Raw genomic sequence first — 21,974 nt, forward strand, 5'->3', positions numbered from 1 at the left:
AATCAGCTCTTACCAAAGGATGTCCCTTGGAACTCAGAAACTTACATAAGGAAAGAATAGTGACAAATAATAGAACATTTTCCAAAATGTTAGCATTTTTTATTCCAGATTTTTGCTCACATATATTTCAAACGTCATTTTTTTAGAACTATTGTAGGTTTACAGAAAAATCATGCAGAAAGTATGGAGTTCCAATATGTATTCCCCCCCTCCACTGACAGTTTTCCCCATTAACATTTTGTGTATGTCATTTTGACACTATATTTGTTCCTATTTTTTTTTAATCATGTTTTGAAAAGAATTAAGTTAACAAATGGTTCTGAGTTGAAGTTAAGGACAGCCTTACCCACAATTTTTTGCATTGCTTCAAAAAGAAAGCTGAATGCTATGAGACTAGCAACAAAAGCCAACAATGGAGTGCACATGAGAAGGACAGACAAGCATGAGAAGTCACTGATGAGTTAGGCTGCTTTGTAAAAGGTCATTGCCCTTGATTCCCCAAAGTTCCATTTCAATGCTTTACAAGTCTATAATACTTTGAGTGACCAGACCTTTTTACCATGCTAATAAGGGATCCATGTTTGTGGGCAAATTGATAGAAATGTGTTGTGAATGCATGGAACTGATCAATTAATTAATCAATCCATGTAATTTGTTTTCTGTTCTCACCCCCATTAGACTATAAGCTCCAGGAAAGCGGGGATTTTGACTATCTTATATCCACTGCTAGATCTTCAGCACAATTCCTGGTATACAACATTACTTTATTATATATTTGTTGAATAAATGTGATTTTTTTACTTTAAGATATATCAATGCCTTACATCAAGACTTAGCCAACACTATAGGATAAGCTAAGTCCTTGGGTCTCTTACACATGTAAGTATTATAAAAGTCACTGCACTACTAAGTAAAGTGCAATCCTAAACCTGACTGTTTACTTTCTTTTTTTTCACACCAAGAAAAGCAACAGAGTAACATATATACCATGTAGCTTTTTTCCTACAGGCTTGCCATTCATTCTGCACTGTTCCATGCCAAAGAACTTCCATTTTCATCTTATTAAAATAATGTGAATAGATGAAACTTTTGACATAGGTGTTAGACTTTTAGCTTACTCTAAACACCTATATTAAACTCAGAAAAGGGCAATTTACTGTATCATAAAAGAAATACTAACAGATAGGGATAGAGATCTATACAACGCTTCCATGGAAAACAATGAAGACAAGAGCTTATCTTTGGATCTTAATGCTCTCTTATTCCCACTACCTCTAAATATTTCCAGAGTACATAACATTAACTGAATCAATGCCAAGGCAAGCCAGAGGGACTTCTAACATCATTTACCATACTTCCTTTTCCTGAGCAAAATTCAAAATGGAGTATTTTTATAACATTCCATTAGAGACCAAAAGGCTTTGATTTTCAAAGTAGCAATGATGGCCAAAGGCTTCATTATGCCAGAGAAACACTGTAGAGCAGTTTGGGAGCTGCAGATGATATCGGAAGTGTATTCTGCCAGAATCTAGGAGATGCTTAAAGCATTTTTTAGTTTGCAATGTTAACCAATGTATATATTCTGGATGAGAGAAAAAGGAAGGTTCCCCTTTTCTAAACAGCTACAGAGCTAGAAGACTGTTTCTTATCCCTACAAGAAGAAAAATGAAACTCTTATTGGTTTGACCTGAGAGGCAATACCTAGAGTAACAGCATCTCTAACAACAACAAGGAGGTAGTTCCCAATACCATATTTTTTTCTTCAAAATCAACATACTCATTGTACAGAAATGTCAGAATGTTTGAAGGAGATTAAGAGATTACAAGAAAACAATGTGGTAAAAGAATAAATCACACAACTAAACTCAAAGAACTAAACTTTATTGCCGTGCTGCCATTAACTAGTGGTGGAACCTTAAGCATTTCACTTTGCCTTTCTGGCTCTCAATGACATCATTAATAAAACTAGAGGATTGAACAAGGACAGGGGTTGGCAAAGTATGGCTCATTGACTGTTTCTGTCAATTAAATTTTATTGGAACATATCGTATATGGCTGCTTTTGTGCTATGACAGTGGAGCTGAATAGTTACAACAGAGAAATGTAGCCTGGAAAACCTAAAATATTTACTATCTGGCCTTCTACAGAAAAAAATGTGCCAACCCTGCACTAGATGATCTCATGTCCCTTCAAAATTTAGTTTTCTATAATCTGTGAATTATCTTTCAATACTGGCCAAAAGGAATCCTCATCCTGTGAACACCTATTATGTTATCTGTGCTTCTCTGAATATTTTCCATTTTCTACTAACTTGCATTACAGTTATTTAAATGGCAAACTTATCTCTTGTGTTGTACTGAAAACTCATAGAAGCATTTATCCCTGTTTCCTTGTTTTTCCTCAGAGGCTAAGGCTAACGTAGTTCTTTGAACTAACAAGGTAAGTGATAGGCCAAGCCTGCTATGCTGAGACCTTGAAGAGTCCTGGAATGGAAGTAACGAGGTTATATCACTGTATCACAGGAAGAAGTCCTGAGTCTAGTGGCTGATAAGTTTTGGTGACTGGTATTATAATATGCCCTCCTATTCTGGCACTTGCCCCAGCAAAAGGGATAAAAGTGGCAAGCCCAGTGATTGCTAAAACCATCAAACTTTAGGAACATCTTCTTGAGGAACAAAGGGGATACTGAAGGGGGAGCCCACTTGCCCTCTCATGTATCTTTCAATATAATATTGTTTGCCTTACTCACTAGCTGAGGTAATATTAAAACAAAGTGGAAGCAATCTTTGAATGTGGGCCAGTTTTTGTTGTCTAGGCTATCTAATAGGTTCTGAACGTTGATGTCCTCACTTTGCATGGTTCTGATGTCCTCTCATTGCATCGTTCCGATAGGCAGAAATTTCAGTTACCACAGTTAAGTCAAAGAACACCGACATAGTTGTTGCCCAACAAGAAAGTTCAAATTTCAGTTTCCACATATTATTAACTGAATAACTATATAAAGTGCAAACATTGCTGTTAGCTCTTCAATCTGAAAATCACTACATAAATAATAGTATGCATCATGACCTAGGACCAATAATGTCACTTCTTTCAGTCTCTCTGCTTGGTCATTGAGTATCTGTGATTCACTTCACACCCAGACAGAAGAATATGTAGTTGTGGTGCCTCCTTATCTCCCAGTGATAAAACTCCATGACATTTTACCAACAGAATTAAAGGTACAGTAGGAAATGAAAGTGATAAAACTGGAAATAAAACAGAATCAAATGTAGATGTAGTTTCAAAAGAAATAGTTGACCATGGGAATTTTGAAACTGCCACTGTTCGAGAGACAATACATATACAACCAGAGGAATCTAGCAGAGACAAACTTATTGATAAAAATAAGGAAAGTTGTTGCAATGGAAAGATAAAAATACTCTGAATCATAAGTTATATGAAGAGAAGAAAAGCACTATTGAAACTATTCTCTGTAGTTTTTTACAAAGAAGGAAATCAGTTAAATTCTCAATGTTTCTAGTGTTTTAAACTATACTATATATTAGTTTTTCATTTCCATACACAATTATAACTGACAGAGCTTTAATGTTTTGACAAAAAATTTAAAGGCCAGAGAACAATGATAATTTTTCCCATTGACTATTAAGATTGCTTTGCATGGTTTTGGCTTGCATGACGATTTTTATGGTCCTGCACCACCATGCAGAACACGGATGTTCCTATACTAAAATAATAGCTGATACGCAAGGAGACCAAATAAACTTATGTGAGTTTCATCTTTTTTTTTTTAAAAGAACTTAGCCAAAGAAAGAATGATCCTAACCAAAGAAAGAATGACCAAGACATAGCCAAAGAAAGTAGATGCAAAGTAAGTATAGAGTAGATGTTATTGTAGAATTGCCTATTTCCACAGCTGTAGTTGCTGGTCTTATTCCCCAGTTTTCAAAATTATTAGGAAAATAAAGCCTTTATTTTAAACATGGAGAAGTGGAGTTGCAGAGGGAAAAGCTTTTCATAGGTCCTTTCCCCTTACCCTAATTCCCTAAGTGCTTTCTCTCGAAGGACAATCCAGTAGTTAGAAATTCCTTAGGTTCACAAACTCCTTCTTTTGTCTACATATAACTTGTCAGTAGCCTGTAAAAGAGATCTTCAGGAATCTGAGTTTTGATAGGAGTAGGAAGAAAAGGGAAAGGTTCAAGCAGTGGACCTTGCCTTGTATATATACAATTGTAGGTTGGGTAGGGAAGCATATTTTAGGGAAAAAAGACAGGTAGGACCAGAAGAACTATAGGGAACTCAAAACCACATTTGGTGGTAGTGATGATGGTTGTGGCTCAAAACCCTTGACATTCTTTCTCTCTCATTTGCTTTCTTAATTGCTTGTATATTACCCACAACTACACCTCAACTTTGTGTGTGTGTCTTTAATCTACTAGGAAAACTTTGGGAAAAGACCCATATATACATATATATTAAGCTTTTTAAAATTGTATAATATATATACAAAGCAAAGTGAGAAAAAAGCAATAATTTTCAAAGGACACTTCAACAAGTAGTTACAGAACAGATCCCAGAGTTTGTCATGGGCTACCATTCCATCATCTCAGATTTTTCCTTTTAGCTGCTCCAAAACACTGGAGGCTAGAAGGAATATTAATATACTGAATTCAGCAGCAATATTCATTTGTTCAATCCCATTTTCTCTGTTATATCTCCTCCTTCTCCTTTAATCCTTCTCTCAATTGATAAGGACTTTGGGGGAATACCTATTCTGACTTTTTCATGTTGAAAGGTGTGTCCACATTTAAGGATGGGGGATGTAATTAATTGATAATCCTGGAGAGGCTGGTCCCTCTGAGGTTCAGGATTTATCTGACCTAGGAACGCTGTGGAAATTAATTTTCCAGGAATTTCTGGGAAGAATTTTCCAAGAAGGCGAACCTAGAACATGAAACCTTTATAACAGAGCCTCAGTTCCAGCCCTAGGTGTTCTTAGGAGTCCACAGGAGTGACATTGCTTGGGGCTTAGCAAAGCATGACAATTAGCACTATTTAACTGCAGCTTGCATAAGAGCAGGCTCCAGGACAGCCTCTTGACTCCCATCTGTTCTCTCTTGGCCACTGATACCTTATTTTATTACACTTCTTTTTTCCCTTTTGAAGACCCATGTACTTTTATTCACCACTCAGCCATACAACTTGCCAGTACTTACGCAAGAGAATTTTTTTCTTTTTAAAATAAAACACTCTATTAACATAATAAATTCTGAAGAATTTGTTAATAATAAAAGCAGTCTATGGCCAATCCTAGTCATACAAGTTGGTTCTCCAAAAATATATGATAATATGGGACATACTGAGAGAAGAAATTCATCCATCCTGAAGCCTCAAGGCAGAAAATATCTGTTCCCTGTACCAACTTAAAAAAACAAAAAAAAAAGGCAAGCGAATTTTTGGGATGGCAGGAAGAAACAGAAATGTAACTTTCCTTAGGAAGGCATCTGATCCAAGCTTTGTATACTGTGATCTACGCTGTTATTATCCAATTACCACAATAACTTGTGATCCATTTTACTCTCTTTCTCTCTCTGCGACTTCCTGTCTTTTGACCCAGTATTTGCAATAATACTCTGTTTCAAAAGCTTCTTTTCCTAAGTGACAGTATCTTCAATTTTCCACTCAAAAGCTTTATTATTTGCCTCTTTTGCATCTTCTTTCTTGTTTTTGTTGAGAAAGCTATCCATTCCACAACATGTAAAATAATTTTCAAATAAACAAAATTGTTTCAAAAGAAAGTGTAAGAAAATAATGAAGTAATGAGATACAAAATGTCAGAAAGACTATAAGGGATATTATCTTCACACAGACTCTGGCCTTTCCAGTACAGAGACTGAAAGACACCTTCTTATATATACTATTTTCATGAGTACAGGTGGTTGTTATATGGACACAGAGGTGGTAACAGATGGAGTGAAAACTCTATAATATAATAAACTATTTCCTCAAATAGGACTAAATATAAGCTGCATATTTCCCCTTATTTGTAAACATAAAAAGGAACCAGGGTTTAGACAAATTTTCATACTCACATGAATTTGTGAGATGCCCTAAAGCATCTTAAAAAGTTACAACAGTTCAAACAATCAAACATTAGAGAAAATTGAGTTTGTAAAGATGTCTAGTTTTCTCTATTTATACTCTATAGAGTATTTCTATACTCTCTCCTCACACAAGAGTAATTAATTGGAAGTTGCTATTACCTCATTTTTTTCTCACAAGACAACATATAAGATATTCAGTAGGCAGAATCAAAAGAATGCCTTAAAATCACATTTTGTATAAGAGTCAGTGTAACAAATAAATTAACAGTAGTGTAAGTGACCATTATTGACAATGATGATAACAAGAAGAGCAGCAGTCATCTTTTATTGAGTATTTACTTTATGCCAAGCACATTTTTATATGCTTGATAAATATTAGCTCATTTAATTTGTCATGCTAACTTTATGAAGCAAGATCTTAATTTTTATTTTAAAGATGGGAAACAAGAAATTGTAAAGGGTTAATGTTTGTATTTTACAACTTCAACTCTGTGGGAGACCAAAGTAATTTTGTCCAAAATTTAAATTTTCTGTATCACACTAGGTAATATAACCTGTCTGGTCAGTTCATTTAAAAACCTAATTACATAGAACATAGAATAGGGAAGAAGGTCTTATTATTCTGTACAGGTTAATATAATACCTGGATACATTCCAGAGTATTTGGGGCAGAAAATAAAAAAGTATTTGGAAAGTCTGCTTGAGGGACTGGGGAAAAATGTAGATCTATTATATTTACCCACCTGGGGAAATCCTGATATTCTCTCCCAATTTAAAAAGCCAAGCCCTTAATCTTGAGTCTTGCCCTTGGGAAACTTATTTCTTCAATGGCAAAGCTAGCCTGCACGTAATTATGTCTAAAAGTCACCTCCAGAGAACCTCTTTTTTTTTGCTCAGATGTGGCATCTTTCTTCAAGCCAACAGGCAAATTAACTCATTGCCCTGCCCCCCTAATGTGGGACATGACTCCCAAAGGTATAAGTCTCCCTGGCTACGTGGGACATGATTCCCAGGGATGAGCCTGGCTCTGGCATCATGGGATTGAGAATGACCAAAAGGGGGAAAAGAAATGGCATAAAATAAAGTTTCAGTGGCTAAGAGAGTTCAAATAGAGTCAAAAGGTCACCCTGGAGGTTATTCTTATGTAAGCTTTAGCCAAATATTTCTCCGAATTACTATATTATGCCATGCTGCAACCAACAGTATTCCTGAAAACCCTAGGAGGTGCCCCAGGCTCTATGTAAATGTCTATAAAAGTTCTTCTTAGTAAGCTTATTTTCTCATAAACTTAAGGTTTCCAGATTGAGATTAAGCTACATAAGTCCTGAAACCCAGAGGTACCAGTCTCTCCAAGAACAAAAAACAGGTTCATTCTTCTACCCCAGAAGGTCAAGACCTCTTCCCAACACGAAGAAGTTAAAATGGTCACTGCCCAGATATCCCTGAAGATTGAGAGAAAGATCAAATGAGAGGAAGGAGGTGTAAATGAGAAATTAGGACTTAATAAATGACTGTTATTACTGACTCATATACATATATTTCTTTTTAGAGTTTAGTGTTTAGAATAGCCAGAGGAAATACCTGAAGTTGCTGAAGTATAATCCAGTAGCCTTGATCTTTGATGATGATTGTATAAGTATATGCAAAAAACAAACAAAAAACTTAGTTCCCCTTGTTTGTATGGCTTTACTTCTGAATGCTGTGTTTTGTTCTACTAATATACAGAATGTTTATCTATCAAACTACACTCTCGTAGTTAACCTACTTCTACTGTAAGTCTTAAAACTGGGTAGAATGCAATACTAGTAATCAATAAGAGGGAGGGGTAAGGGGTATGGGACGTTTAGGGCTTTCTCTTCTTTTAATGTTGCGTTATGGAGTAATGCAAATGTTCTAAAAATGATCATGGTGATGAATACACAACTGTGATGATACTGTGAACAACTGACAGTATACTTTGAATGGACTGTAAGAGGCAGGAAGATAGATAACTCAATAAAAATTAAAAAAGATCATGTTCAAGGTTACATAGCAGGTAAATGGCAGGGATGAGGTTAAATCCAAATCTTTCTGACTCTAAACACCATGTTTACAACCAAAAACTCTGTGTGTGACACAAAATCCGTTAAGTAATATCAGCATCTATTTATCACTTAACATTGAAATGCATGTTAGGTTTACTGAATGCAAAGTCTGTATACACAGTCAAGTGACCAGCATTGTTACAATATTTATTAATACAGACATTTGCTAATCAAAACATGGAGAGGAAGAAAACGAAGTGGGAAGACAATCTTCTCTGTATGCACAAAGTCAATAAATAGTCATCAAAAACCTACTATGTCAAAATAAAACCAACCTACTATGTGCTAAGCATAAGCCCTAGAATATTTTGAAACCATCAAAGATCATTTATTAAAGTGGCCTTTATCTACTGCACAAGCACCCTGATATATGGCAGCCCAAAGTGGGTGTCTATAACCAGAGATAAGACAAATCTAAACCAAAGTCATGAAGTGAAAGCATGACTTAAAGAAAAGTCTTTAAACGTGCTAAATGCAGAAAGTATACATGTTCATTTGGTCTACTTCATGCACAATCAGCAGGTATCTTCAACTACAGGGGAAATAAGTTACTTATGTGAAATAAACAAAATTTAAAATGCAAATTTTTAGAGTCTAAACATCTCAGAGGAACTGTCTCAGCATCTAATTATGAGGAATAAAAAATATAAGTTATGTTAAGTTGCATCTTTTTTAGGGGGGTGGGGGACATACGTAGGGACCAAACCCAGGTCTCCCACATGGCAGGAAGGTTTTCTATCACTGAACCATGCATGTACCCTGCATCATATTTTTATCACACACAAAAAAAGTGCTTAAAATTTGCAAGAAAAAAAATGCCACAATTTCCCTCTTAAAAACAAAGCTTTTCATGGACACTGGAACTAGACAGAGTCTTAAGTCTGTTGTTGTAATTCCTTCTTCCTCCACCACCCAAAAGCACTGTTTAAAAATCAAGGTACAGTCTACTTTGCAAGTTTTCAAATGGAGTGCAGAGTTTTAAAATAATAGCTCATATTATTTTAACATAATTTGTAAAGTAAGTTTTTTGTGTGTGCTTGTTTTATTGAACTAACTATGCATTTGTTGTTAAAAATTATGGTGTTGAAAATTCCTGCTGTGATACCTAGAAATTCTTTATAGAAACAACCTGATTGTTGGGTAGCATATATCAATTGAATAGAAGCAAATTAGTTAGTCCCTTCTTTTGGTAAATTTCTATTAACAGCTGATCCATATATAGGGTCAGCAGGGTTCATAAAGAGAGATATGGAACTAAACTATGTTTAGTTCCTTCCCTGCCCTGTGTGGAATGGGACTTGAACTCTGACCCTTTGCTTGGAAATCACATCTAGCTATTTATATTTCCAAGGCAGCTTTGGTTTTTCTTGGCAGTACACTGGAGAAAGTGGTTCAAAACTCCAAGCACTAATTTCTCTGCATTGTGTGAAGACAAACTCTATTTGACATATGTATTTCATTTAAACTCCATCTAGAAATGCCCCAATTTTCTACCCCAAAAGAAAAGAAAAGATCAGCCGTCAAGTTTACATGACATCAATGGAGATTCTAATCTTTAAGAAGAGAATATTAACACATGTTATTTCATATCTTTTTCTAGTTCTAAGAGGAATAAAAGACTTTTTACCTTTCCCCAAAACATAACAATGGCAAGAAGAAAATATCACAAGTATAAAAACAGTATAATTATCTTAGGGGAAAAACAGCATACTTTCTGGACTAGTGTTTATACATTTTCCATTTGAGCCAAATTCTCTCTTTTTACATGGGAAACAATTTGAAACACAATAAAACAAAAAAATCTGTGACCCAGTCACCCTGTAATTACTGCTCGGATAACAGTTACTGAGAACTAATGTGTGCTGAGGGGCTATTGAGGAAAGAAAACAAAAAAAGGAGAAGACCTCATCCCTGTACCAAGGTAGTTGAACATCTGACAACCTTATTGCTTAATCATTAGGGTGTGTTACTTTAGGTGCGAATAGGCTACTAAAATATCTTAGCAATACAATAAAGACAATCTGACAGAAAACAGTAGTAACAGTCTATCTCCAATTAGCTGAGGATGCAGAGAAGGGCCCCTAAGGTAGCTTAGGGGCCTGAGTATACCTACCTGTCACAGTCTAGCCCGAGGGTATCATCAGGCTTCCCTGACAGTCTATAAGCTCCCCTTCTGGGAGAACCAAAGGGCATAGCAGAATCAGTCATCAGATCAGGCTGGAGTCAAATACCAGGAATCACAGCATTTGTGAGAGTAGAATCATGAGAAACAGGAAAGGCCAAAATAGGTACAGGGACAACAGACAAGGCCAGTCAGACCAGACATGCCGATGAGGAAGCAGAAAGCCTGGAGTAGTCCGAGTGGTATCAGTATGTCCTGGGACACAGTATAGGCACAGTAGCCCTAACTGGAAAGGGGCCCATGGCTCAGATTCAGCATAACAGGGCAGGAAAAACTAGTTCAAGTAAGAAGACTCAGACAAGAAATCCTGGCCCAATCAACAGAAGAGTAGAACATATGGAATAAAAATAAATAATAGGGGGAACAAATGTTAATAAAATAAATTCAGTTTGAAATAGCAGTAAATGAAAGCGAGGGGTAAGGGGTATGGTACGTATATATATTTTTTCTCTATTATCATTTTATTTCTTTTTCCGTTGTCTTTTTATTTCTTTTTCTAAATCGATGCAAATGTACTAAGAAATGATGAATATACAACTATGTGATGATATTATATATGTAGAATGGAATGATTTCTAAAAAAAAAAAGAAATCCTGGCCCAGAGCCAAGCAACCCCTATTATCTGTATCTCCCCCTTTTTCTTTTCAGTCTCTCACCTTTGGCACAACTTAGAGAGGAAACTTCCAGGAAATCCCTCTGCTCTCCTCATTTGGAGAAAATGCCAGGAATCCCTGATTTCTTGCCTTCTCAAACCCTTGCATTTCAAGTTTAAAATCTTAATCCTTGGTTAGTTCCTTCCAAGCAGTAACATAGAATACAAAGATTCCTTTCTTCTGATGGGGCCCAAAGAAGGAAGGACCCACACATGTACACAAATATAATATTTATATAAATATAAATACTGTATTTAAAAAAAAGTCTTAGCTCCAAGGAGCTGACAGATTAACTGGTCAGGGCAGTTATGGACCTATACAATGTGACTGTTTAAAGAACAATAGGTAGAACGAAAGTGTTTCTTCTGTCTGAATAAACTGTGAATCACTTACAGATAAAGGAGCAACAGGGTTAGATCTCAAATGATGGATGGATAGGAATTTACCAGGTAGAGTAAAAAAGGTGAGGTGAACGGGAAGGACCAGAAGAGGCAAGGAAAAAGGCATGAGCAAAGGTACAAAGGCATACCACAATATGGGAAACTGGCTCCAGTGAGAAATTTGCCATGGCCAGAGCACAGAACAAAGAAAGGCAAGAGAAGAGGTGAGAAGGTTAAGCCAGAGTCACAAGAAATCACTAAGAAATTTGGGTCACTAAGAAATTAGGGCTTAACTAGCAGGCAAGGGGAATCACTATTAAACTGGGGAATGAGATAACTACATTTATACTCTAGAATTCAGGCAATCATAAAGCAGATGCTTAAGGGTTTGGTATAGAAAAGAAGTGAGAACAGTTGGACAGTTGTTAACATACTCTAAGCAAGAAATAATGTGGGACCTAAGAGGGAGGATTGGTAAACATACTGAACAATTAGATGAGAAGAGGTGGAAGAACAATGAAGACTGAGGTTTTTTATCTTAAGCAACTAGATGAGTAGTAAAGCTGTTAATGAGAATAGGGATAAAGCAAGAGGATGAACAATCTTTTGTGTGGAATGGATGGGGGGGTATAATGGATATAATTATTTAGAGACATACACAAACACTCCCACCTCCAATCCATCTTCACCTGTTCTTTGGGCTACAAACTGTACCAGTGACAAACAAATTGTATCCTTTAACCCTCACAACAACTCCATGAGAGGGATAGGGACCTATTATCCATATTTTACATAAAGAAAATGGAGTGTTATGGGTTTAACTGTGTCCCCCAAAGGACATATTCAGTCCTAACTCCCAGTCCATGAAGGTGACCTTATTTAGAAATAGGGTCTTTGGAAGATGTGGTTAATTAAAATGTGGCCGAATTATTATGGTAGGCCCTAATCCAATATGACTAGAGGCTTTATAAGAAGGTGAACGGACACACAGGGAAACAGAGAGAGAGAGAGAAGATGGCCATGTGATGACAGAGGCAGAGACTGAGTTATGTAAGCAATCAAAGAACACCAGTGAACAGGGCAAGCAATTAGAAGAACAAGATAATTTCAGAAGAACAAGATAATTTCAGATAGTGATAAGGTCTATGAAGATAATAATAATAACATTTACTCAGCATTAACTATAGCTCTGTTATAAGCACATTTTATGTTTTAATTCATGTAATTCCCCACTACAGCCTATAAAGTTGTAAAAGGTGTTGGCTCCATTTCATAGAAGACAAAAACTGAGATACAGAAAGTTTAAGTAACTTGCCTAACACCACAGAGCTAATAAATAGATAGAGCCAGTGTTAGTCCTAGGGAATATGGCCTCATAGCATGTGCTCATATCACCATGCTGTACTATCTCACCTCACCACGATTTTATTATTATTATAGCATTATAACAAGACAGAATAAGGAACATGCGTTGGTTTGAAACTATTGTGTACTCTAGAAAAGCCATGTTCTTTTAATCCTAATCCAATTTTGTGGGGCAGCCATATTCTTTTAATCCTGATCCATTATTGTATGGCAAGACCTTGTGATTAGACTGTTTCCATGGAGATGTGACATGCCCAACTGTGAGTGCGGTCATTTGATTAGATGGATGTGACTATGCCCATTCAAGGTGGGTCTTAATTAGTCTACTGGAGTCTTTAAGAGAACTCACTGAGAGGGAAAAAGTTTAGAGCTGACACAGACATAGACATTTGGAGACAGAGACCAAAAAAGCCTCACAGAACTCAAGGGCTCACAGAACTAGCCAGAACCTGAAGGGAAGAAATTTCTGGTCCTGGGAGATGCTAAACTCAGAGATGAAATTCAGAGTTTTGCTCTGGAGCAGCTAAAGAAGGGCCCACAGGTGCTTAGAGGGGAAGCCACTGGAATCAGAAACTGGAAGCAATGGAACCTGAACCAAGAACAGCAGATGCCAGCCACTTCTTTCCCATGTAACAGACATCGGTCTTTTTTCAGAGTCAAGGTATCTTTCTCTGGATGCCTTAGTTTGGATATTTTTAAGGTCTTAGAACTTAAACTGGTAACTTAATAAATCCCCTTTATAAAAGCCATTCCATTCCTGGTATATGCATTCTGGCAGTATTAGCAAACTAAAACAGAAGGAGATGGTGTTAAGTTGGGGTTCTGTTTTAAACGGCATGATAAAAAAGGTCTCTCAGATCAAACCCCACCAAAACCATTCTAGCTAATCCTAAAGAACACCTAGGGCAATATATATAATTCTACAAAGGTTCCATATACCAGGGTAACTTTCCAGAAAACTACAACCTCCAGATGGGTCCCTGGACCAGGTAAGTCCTGAAACCTAGAGGGTCCAGACTCTCCAGATCATCAGTTAGTTCTATCTCCCTACCTCATATTAATGACAGCCCCTTCCAACATGAAAAAGTTAGAATGGCCACAGCCCAAATACCCCTAAAGAGGAGGACAGAAAGATTAAAGGTGATGGTGGAGTTATACAGAGAAGGTAGAGTTTAACAAACAAATATGACTGCTGAATCATTAAACTGATCATCTCTTTTAGTCTCCAGTATCTTAGAGTAGCAGAAATAAAAACCTAAAACTGTGGAACCATAACCCATACCAAACTCTGAAATCTGTTCTACAACTAAATGTGCTTTGAAATTTATTGCTTTTTTGTATTTATGTTATTTTTCACAAAAAAGAAAAAAAATGTTGATTGTGATGATAAAAAAATATTTATTCCTTCTAGCCTTCTATATTATGAAGAAGCTAGAAGGAAAAATCTGAGAGGATAGTATGGTGGCCATGACAAACTCTGGGATCTGTCCTGTTAACTACCTGTTGAAGAGTACTTTGGAAATATTCCTTTTTCATTTCTTTGCTTTGTATATACGTTACATTATACAATAAAAAGGTTAAAACAAACAAACAAAGGCCTCTCAGAAAACTGATGACAGGAGACAGCTATGTAAAGATCTGGAAGCAGAATATTCTAAGCAGAGGGAATGAATCCAACTTGTTTTATAAACAGATAAAGGCCAGTGTGGCTAGAGAAGAATGAGCCAAGGAGAGTTAGAATGAGAAGAAGTGGAAGAGGCAGGTGTAGACTAGTTTATGAAGAGTCTTAGACAATGGTAATGAGTCTGGATTTTATTTCAGAAAGGCACTGAATAGTTTTGGGCAGGAGATTTAATAAATTTGAATTAAACTTAGAAAAAGATAATTCTAATTATGGTGAAAAATGAACTGGGTGAAAGAAGCAACAGCAGAGTAGAAGTAAGGAAATCTGAATCTAGACAATTTATCTCAAGAACTAAGCAAGGTGGTGAATTCAAGATACAGGGCCTCAGGCTATGGTGCAAAATAGATAGATGGAAATATAAACCTACAGCTCACAAACAGTTGAAGCCCAATACTTAGATTTTATTTTATAATCTCTGATATATAGGTGGATGAGTATTAGAGCCATGGGAGTAGAAGAGATAGCTCAAAGAATACAAACACAGCAAAAGTTAAAAAAAAAAAAAGTCAAAGTTATAATCTATGAAGTCGATTTTTTTCCTTTTCAGAGTACTACTTTTCATATACTAATAATGGGGAATCTTGCTCATTGTCCACAGAGTACACAGAGCATTTATCCTGCACCCAAAGTTGTTGGCATGTAGGTGAAGACTGATCATAATGTCAAGTGCTGGGATTGCTGTGCAATAAAATGAGCTGCATTCAGAGAGACAATATCAAATCAACACAATTCTCTCAAGACACAGTGACAAGAACATATACCATCCTGCATATATTTATAGAAAGAAAAGTCATTAATCCAATCATAACCAAGTTTGATATAAATGCATCATGCACACATAGCTTTATATCCCATGTTATTAAGATGAGTTAGCTGCTAAGGGGAAGAACAGGTGCTCTGCTAAAGCCCCATACAGCTGGATGTGAGGCACAATTTCTGCTTAGGATCGTCTGAGTAAGAAAGTGGCACAATGGAATAGACAGGTAGAGATGAGATGGATTGTAGTAGAGAGATGTGAAAATTACATAGAAGATTTTCACTCTGTTGAGATTGAGAAAGAAACCAACATGTTACTTGAGCATGATTTATGGTTACTACTGAAGACAAGGGTCTGAAGCAGAAGGAAGCACTTAATACTCCTTGGCAGCTCAAGCTGTCTCCTCTCACTCAGAATGCCTTCTTCTTTACTGAAATCTCTGTCCTTCAAAACTGTGCTCCAGTCCTCTTTCATATTTTCCTGATCAGGGCAACCCCAATCATCTTGCCTTCTCTGAATCCATACTGCTTTCTGCTATGTAGCTGAGGGTTTGTTTAGTATTCAACTGGTTTTAGTCTCTTGCTTTTATTAAGACTATGAACTTCCTGGGGTTAGGGGCCATGTTATGTTAATTTTAACTGTGTATTATAAAATTTTTCAAATATTCACAGATAGAGAGAGAACAATAATTACTAACAGTTTGTGATATGTGCTAAGAGTGAGAAGTACAAGAAAGAAAGAGAGGCTATAACAAGGGAATCTAACCCTCAGGGAAGGAATTTACATTACGTAATTCAAAGCACCTAGTACAGTGTTAACTAAAACATTCAATATTTCTGGGTGGGTTGGGAGAGGGAGCTTTCTTCAGATACTGTAAACAAAAGGACAGATCACCATTCCTTCAATAGCTAAAGTTTCAATTTTAAATCAGAACATTGAGCAGAAAATCTAGTTCAGAGTCCATGTGATAGACTTCAGCCAACCACAAACTCAGAAATTGTATGCAAAATTATGTATGTGTGGATGTGAATATGAGTAGAAACGTGTGCATTTTCTACGAAGAAGGTCCCCAACTTTCATTAGCATCTGTCAGGTTACTTAAGCCACAAATCCTGACACTAAGTAACAGAACTAAAGTAAATCTGTCCCAAATTTCAAAGTTCAATGATAAAAGATAATAGGAACACCCCAATGTCTGGGTTTGTCTGTACTTCAACTGCTTTCCATGTGTCTAGATGGATAAGAATTATAAATGTCACTAACAAATTGGAGCTTATTTCTCTTCCTTTTAAGGAACTTTTTCAGTGCTAAGATCAAAACAAATCACTTGAGCTCTGATCATAAGAGTTGGTCCTTTTAGTAGTCTATATTAGGAAAAACTGAAGGAAACTCTGGTTTCCTCCAGGTGAAGTAAAGTACTTTAGAAAAGAAAATGGCGGTACAGATAAAGAAAAAAAATAAAAAGATTGTATCTTTTTCTGGACTACCAGTTTACACATTAGAACAATTTATGCTAAGTAAAGAATAGAATGAATATTATGAAACCCCCAAAAAACATGCTTACTCAGATATCTGTCACATTGTTCAAGATGACTTTTGAGTGAAGAAAGCAAACTATTCAGCTACACTTAAAGATATAATGGAAGATTATGAAATATAATTATAATAACAATAATAAACAAGCAGAGGAAATAAACGATAATCCAAATCTTCATTTAAAAATTATACGGCGGGCCACGGTGGCGTAGCAGGCAGAGTTCTTGCCTGCCATGCTGCAGACCCAAGTTCAATTTCCAGTGCCTGCCCATGCAAAAAAGAAAACAATACAAACAAACAAAAAATATGGTGAAACCCCACATAATATTTAGAAAAAAAAGATTGTAGTACTGGAATGACGGAAAAGTTTTGGTAATGGATGGTGGTGATGCTAGCATCGTTGCAAATGCCATTAGCAACACTGAAATACATATCTGAATATGATGAAAAGGGGAAATGTTAGATTGTATATATGGTAAGAGAATAAAATTAAAAAAAAAAATCCATGGAACCGCACCACACAAACAGCGAATCCCAAGTTCAACCATGGACTTTAATTAATAGTGTGATTATAAAAATGTGCTATCATCAACTGCAACAAATGTTTCACACTAATACAAGGTGTTGGTGGTATGGTGGCATATGGGAATCCTGTAGTCATGCATGATTGTTCTATGAACCTACAGCTTCTCTAATTAAAATAAAATAGAATAAAAAGGTCTGGGCACTGAAGATGATAATTGCTACTGGGATGTCACTTTTTCTAGGTCTCTCAAAAGAGAGATAGGAGATACATGTAATGTATGCTAATCCATGTATATAGGCATATCCATAATTCCTTCTGTATCTATCTGTATAAATAAATGAGTTCTTAAAATTAGAAAAAAGATTATAACATTGTTAAATGAAAATATTACTTTTATACAGTGCTATCTAGTTAAGATCAATATAAATGTTTAAGACCCCCTTGGTCACATTAGATGTTAGTTTAATTTGGGGGCACTAGCATATCTGTTTGAGCTTCTTAGAAAGAAAGACTCTCCTTATTTTTTCCTTCTCTAGTGTCTAAATTTTAGAGGTCTTTCCTCTATCTTACTGCAGAATGTCTACATATTTTGTAGGATATATCAGAGACTAAGGTTATACGTATAAAAAAAAACCATACCTTAACACCTAATCAAAAATGGACAAGAGAAACATAATTGGTCAAGGCACTTCCTAAATCGAAGGACTGAAATGTGATGGTGTTTATTTGCCTGCAGCTACTTTAGTACTTTTGAAATTTCATATTCTTTTTCATACAAGATAGGAGCTCTCCTGAGGTGAACCAGATCTGAGTATTTTCAGCTGTGGTCAGCTACTCTCTGAATCCCAGCAGAGTTTAGTGATGCAGAGTAAACAAGGTTATAAATCAAATCCAATGCACTTAATACCTCAATACATTGCAAATTGATCTAGAATAGGGGTCAGCTCAAATCGCCTTTTCAAGGGAAACTTTTCATATTAAAGGTGAGGGAAGAGAAACGGAGGGAAGAAAAGGATGACAAGTTCTAAAGTTATTAATGGACTCAGATGTGTGGCTGTTTTTTGTAGAATAGAATTAAGCCAGGTTTCCTTAGGTGAGTGAGATTCTTTCATTTCTAGTAATTTATCAAGTTGGAGCCATGGATATTTAAAACACATATTCTTGTGGCTAGCATTAAGTCTGAAATCTAGTGGGCAACTTTTCAAGAAATAAAAGCTGTAAACAAAATAGCTTTAGTTCCATTCAGCCTGCTGTGGGAAATGGCTAATGGACAAGCATTACCATGGCTGCAAGGCGAGCTGCCAATGAGAGAAAACAGAGATTCAAACCACCACATAACAATACTTCCTAAGCTTATTTCACTAATTTGTCAAAGTAGAGCATTATCCAAGCCAAGTGAAAGAAAAACAATGTCGGAAAGAAGAGAAGGAACTATTTAAAAGTAAAAGTAGATGTCTTTGTCTCTTGGTTACCTGTTTCTGCTTTGAATAATTATGGCTCACTTCAACCAATTCCTGTTATCACATTTTGTTTTACTGAAAACAATATTTTCTCCTTTTCAAATGACAAGGAGAGAACTATTTCTGATGGGATAATTTTCTATTGTTTGCTTAGGCTTGCCTTGTTTCTTTCCAATAAAAACAAATGAAGTCTAGTGGTTGGATGGGAATAAAGTATATAGTCCTGACATGGCACTCCTCAAAGATGCCTGATCTCAGTGACCATCTTCTTTTCTCACTTTCTTTTTTTCCTAGAAAAAAGAACCTCAAGTACCAACTCCCACTTACTCTTCATCTTTAAATCACAATTCCCAACTCCGTTTTTACAATTTTAAACAGGCAGACTAACTGTTAAGGGGGTCAATACTTAAAACCTCTTATTTCTAGAACAGAATAAAAACTATCCAATCATAAAAGAAGAATACATTCACTTAATTGTTTAATTTCAAATCAGTCCAAAATCCAATGAACAATACTTTAAATTCTATTTCAGGCTTTTTAGTGTAATGGTTACAAGCACAGACTCTGGGGCCAGGCTACCTGGATTTAAATTCTATTTTCACCACCTTTAGCTGGGCAGAGAATATATACAAATTTAATCTCTTGATGTCTTTGTTTCCTCATCTTTAAAGAGGGAATAATAATAGTTCTACATCACTGTTTTTTGTACCATGCACAAAATGTTAACCCTTACTATGATTATCTCAAAAATACCAGAGGGTATTATGTTAACCTGCCTACTATTTATTAGTACTATTAAACAGTTACACATAAAACTAAGTAAAAGTTAACCTGTCTTAAGTCACATAAAATAACTCTCTGCAAATCTGATAAGGAAAAGGTTAAGAATTTTAAGAATGAAGACCTCTCTTCAAAATTAGCCTTATGAGGCTAAGGTTTTACCAATAATACCAGTACACACTTGATTTTTAAAAGCAAAACATTCCTTGTAAACTTAAATTTAGATGCTTCAATGAAGAGTCAAATGAAAAACACATGCCATCACAGCAGCCTATTTAAAACCTTGACATGACTAAACACTGTTCTGTGCGTAAAATACATACTTCTGGGGTGATCTGTTATCAACTTCAGCCTTCAGTCGCAAATTCTCCCTCACCAGGCCACCATTTTCTAATTTCAATTTTTTATTTGCCTAAAAAAAGAGTTGAAAACAATTAAGCACAAGCTAAAATAAAAGTAACTTGTAAAAACTACGACATGAGCCACCTGTATTTTTTTAAAGCAATAATTTCAGAAAACTGAATAGTGGAGCATGGCCTTGAGAAACTTAAAATCACCACTGGGAATGACTTGTGAAACTATAAACACGACCAAAAATTTTAAATTCATATTCCCCAAGCACTTTGCAAATCTCCTATCTGAGGAAACAGAGTTATGTTAGTTAGCACAGTCATTAAGGGACCATACAAATGGTAAATATAGGTTTTATTTATTTTTTTGTTTTTCACATTACGGAATGCAATATTATACCACATGCAATTATTTCTGTGAGCTATGAGATTGAATTTTGGTTGTTATTTTAAAATATTTTTCTAGTGATAACAAGTCTAATATGATTAAACTACATGCTTTCTTTCCTCAAAAAAGGCTTTCTCAATGCCCTAGCTCATAATTTCCAGTATCCTCAAAACTGGGTCAGTATTTTCTCATCAATCCATGACTCACCTTTGATTAGAAAAAGAAATCCTTTCCTTTCTTGAATTGTGTGATATCTAAAAATTATCTAATAAAACACTATTTGCCAGAAAATCTGGAGGCTCAATATGGGTTCTGGATAGCTGGAAAAGTAATATGCTAAAATTTTAGAATCTTCTTCAAAGCTATTTCTTTTAAATTCCCTAAACACTGCATTTTTTAATACCAAAGAAAATAAGACTCTATAGACTAGAAACCAGACACACTAACTGGGTAAGAGAAATTTTCCGTGTGACTAAAACATTTACAGTATTCCAAGCGGTCATAAGAACTATTAACAAAAATGCTACATCAAGAAGCCTTAAAAACAGATTTCAAAAATTTAACCAATGTTTTTGACTAATTTCCAGAACTTCTGACTATACAACTTCCTACACAAATGTCCCAGGGTGATTAAGCAAAGCACAGGCAGCAGACATTTTCTGAGGCATAAAGCTAAGTCCCCTACTCAGAAGCATCCAAGTTCCTTTTGGACTTTGGGCACCTGCTTTTTTTCTTCATGGTGCTCACCAACTTCGATTGTCAAGAGTTAATTCTTTAAGTGACTGATAAACACCATTACTGCCCCTCTGAAAATAAAAGAAAGTCATTTACTTTCTCATACAGACAGACAATGAATTAAGCTCTTAAGGACAGCACCATAAAGGGAGGCACTTAGTGAATGCTTTTTGATGATGAAGACAAGCTTAAATTAGAAACTCATTTGATTCCCTTTCCCCATCCTCAATACTGCATCATATCTCTATATTTCAAGGTCTCTCACCAGTCCAGTGGTTCTTTTCACAATGGGCTGGTTAGTTCCTTAACTATCAGAGATAAAGTTCAGGATCCTTAGGTGCGTTCAGATTGAAGGCAGAGTTCTACCCTAATTGTTGAAAACTAAGAGTACTGAAGACTTCACCTAACTACTCTGCATACTCGACACTAATTGAGTAATGATGGTTCAAAACCCACCTAGCCCAGGAAACATCAGGAAAAGTCCATTTCACCCATTCCAAGAGGTTCTCTATTCTGAATTTTTTTTGTACTCCTATATTTGATTTAGTCTATGTTATTATTTTGTTCTTCATGAGTTACGTCTCTGTATTCCATGTTTTTAAATTTACTTATGTCTTGCTTTATAGCCTTATACATAATACCACCACTAGGCATCCAAAATGGGCTAATTAAATATCCCAAGCAGCTCTGAGGAATGAAGGTATAGAATTTGGATATAGAATTTAATGCATGAAAATTGAAAGAGAAAATAGACGCTAACCGTGCTTTATATTCTCTTCTTTTACACACATTCTCCACACCATCTTTATCAGCCATAGTAAAATTTTCTTATATAGCCTCAGGTATTAAGAAAAGAATTTATTGCCAAAGATTTAAATGAAGTTTAATAATGACAAAAGAGACCATATAGGACTTACCTATGATCCAAGAAGAGGCAGAGATGCTAACGAGGACATGGTAGATTGATAAATACTGGAACCTTTCAGCTG

General features: G+C 35.8%; 1 protein-coding gene across 3 annotated transcripts in view; it reads right to left on the minus strand.

Moving 5' to 3' along the window:
- Window positions 1-21,974, minus strand: part of OBI1 (ORC ubiquitin ligase 1) — a 51,482-nt gene that overhangs the window by 7,583 nt on the left and 21,925 nt on the right. For all 3 annotated transcript variants that reach the window (XM_077158492.1, XM_077158493.1, XM_077158491.1), the window contains one exon: window positions 19,836-19,924. In XM_077158492.1, the coding sequence (XP_077014607.1) occupies window positions 19,836-19,924 (89 nt within the window). The remainder of the gene's footprint in view (window positions 1-19,835; window positions 19,925-21,974) is intronic.

The sequence above is a fragment of the Tamandua tetradactyla genome, chromosome 4, assembly GCF_023851605.1.
Source record: "Tamandua tetradactyla isolate mTamTet1 chromosome 4, mTamTet1.pri, whole genome shotgun sequence".
In the NCBI taxonomy this organism is placed as follows: domain Eukaryota; kingdom Metazoa; phylum Chordata; class Mammalia; order Pilosa; family Myrmecophagidae; genus Tamandua; species Tamandua tetradactyla.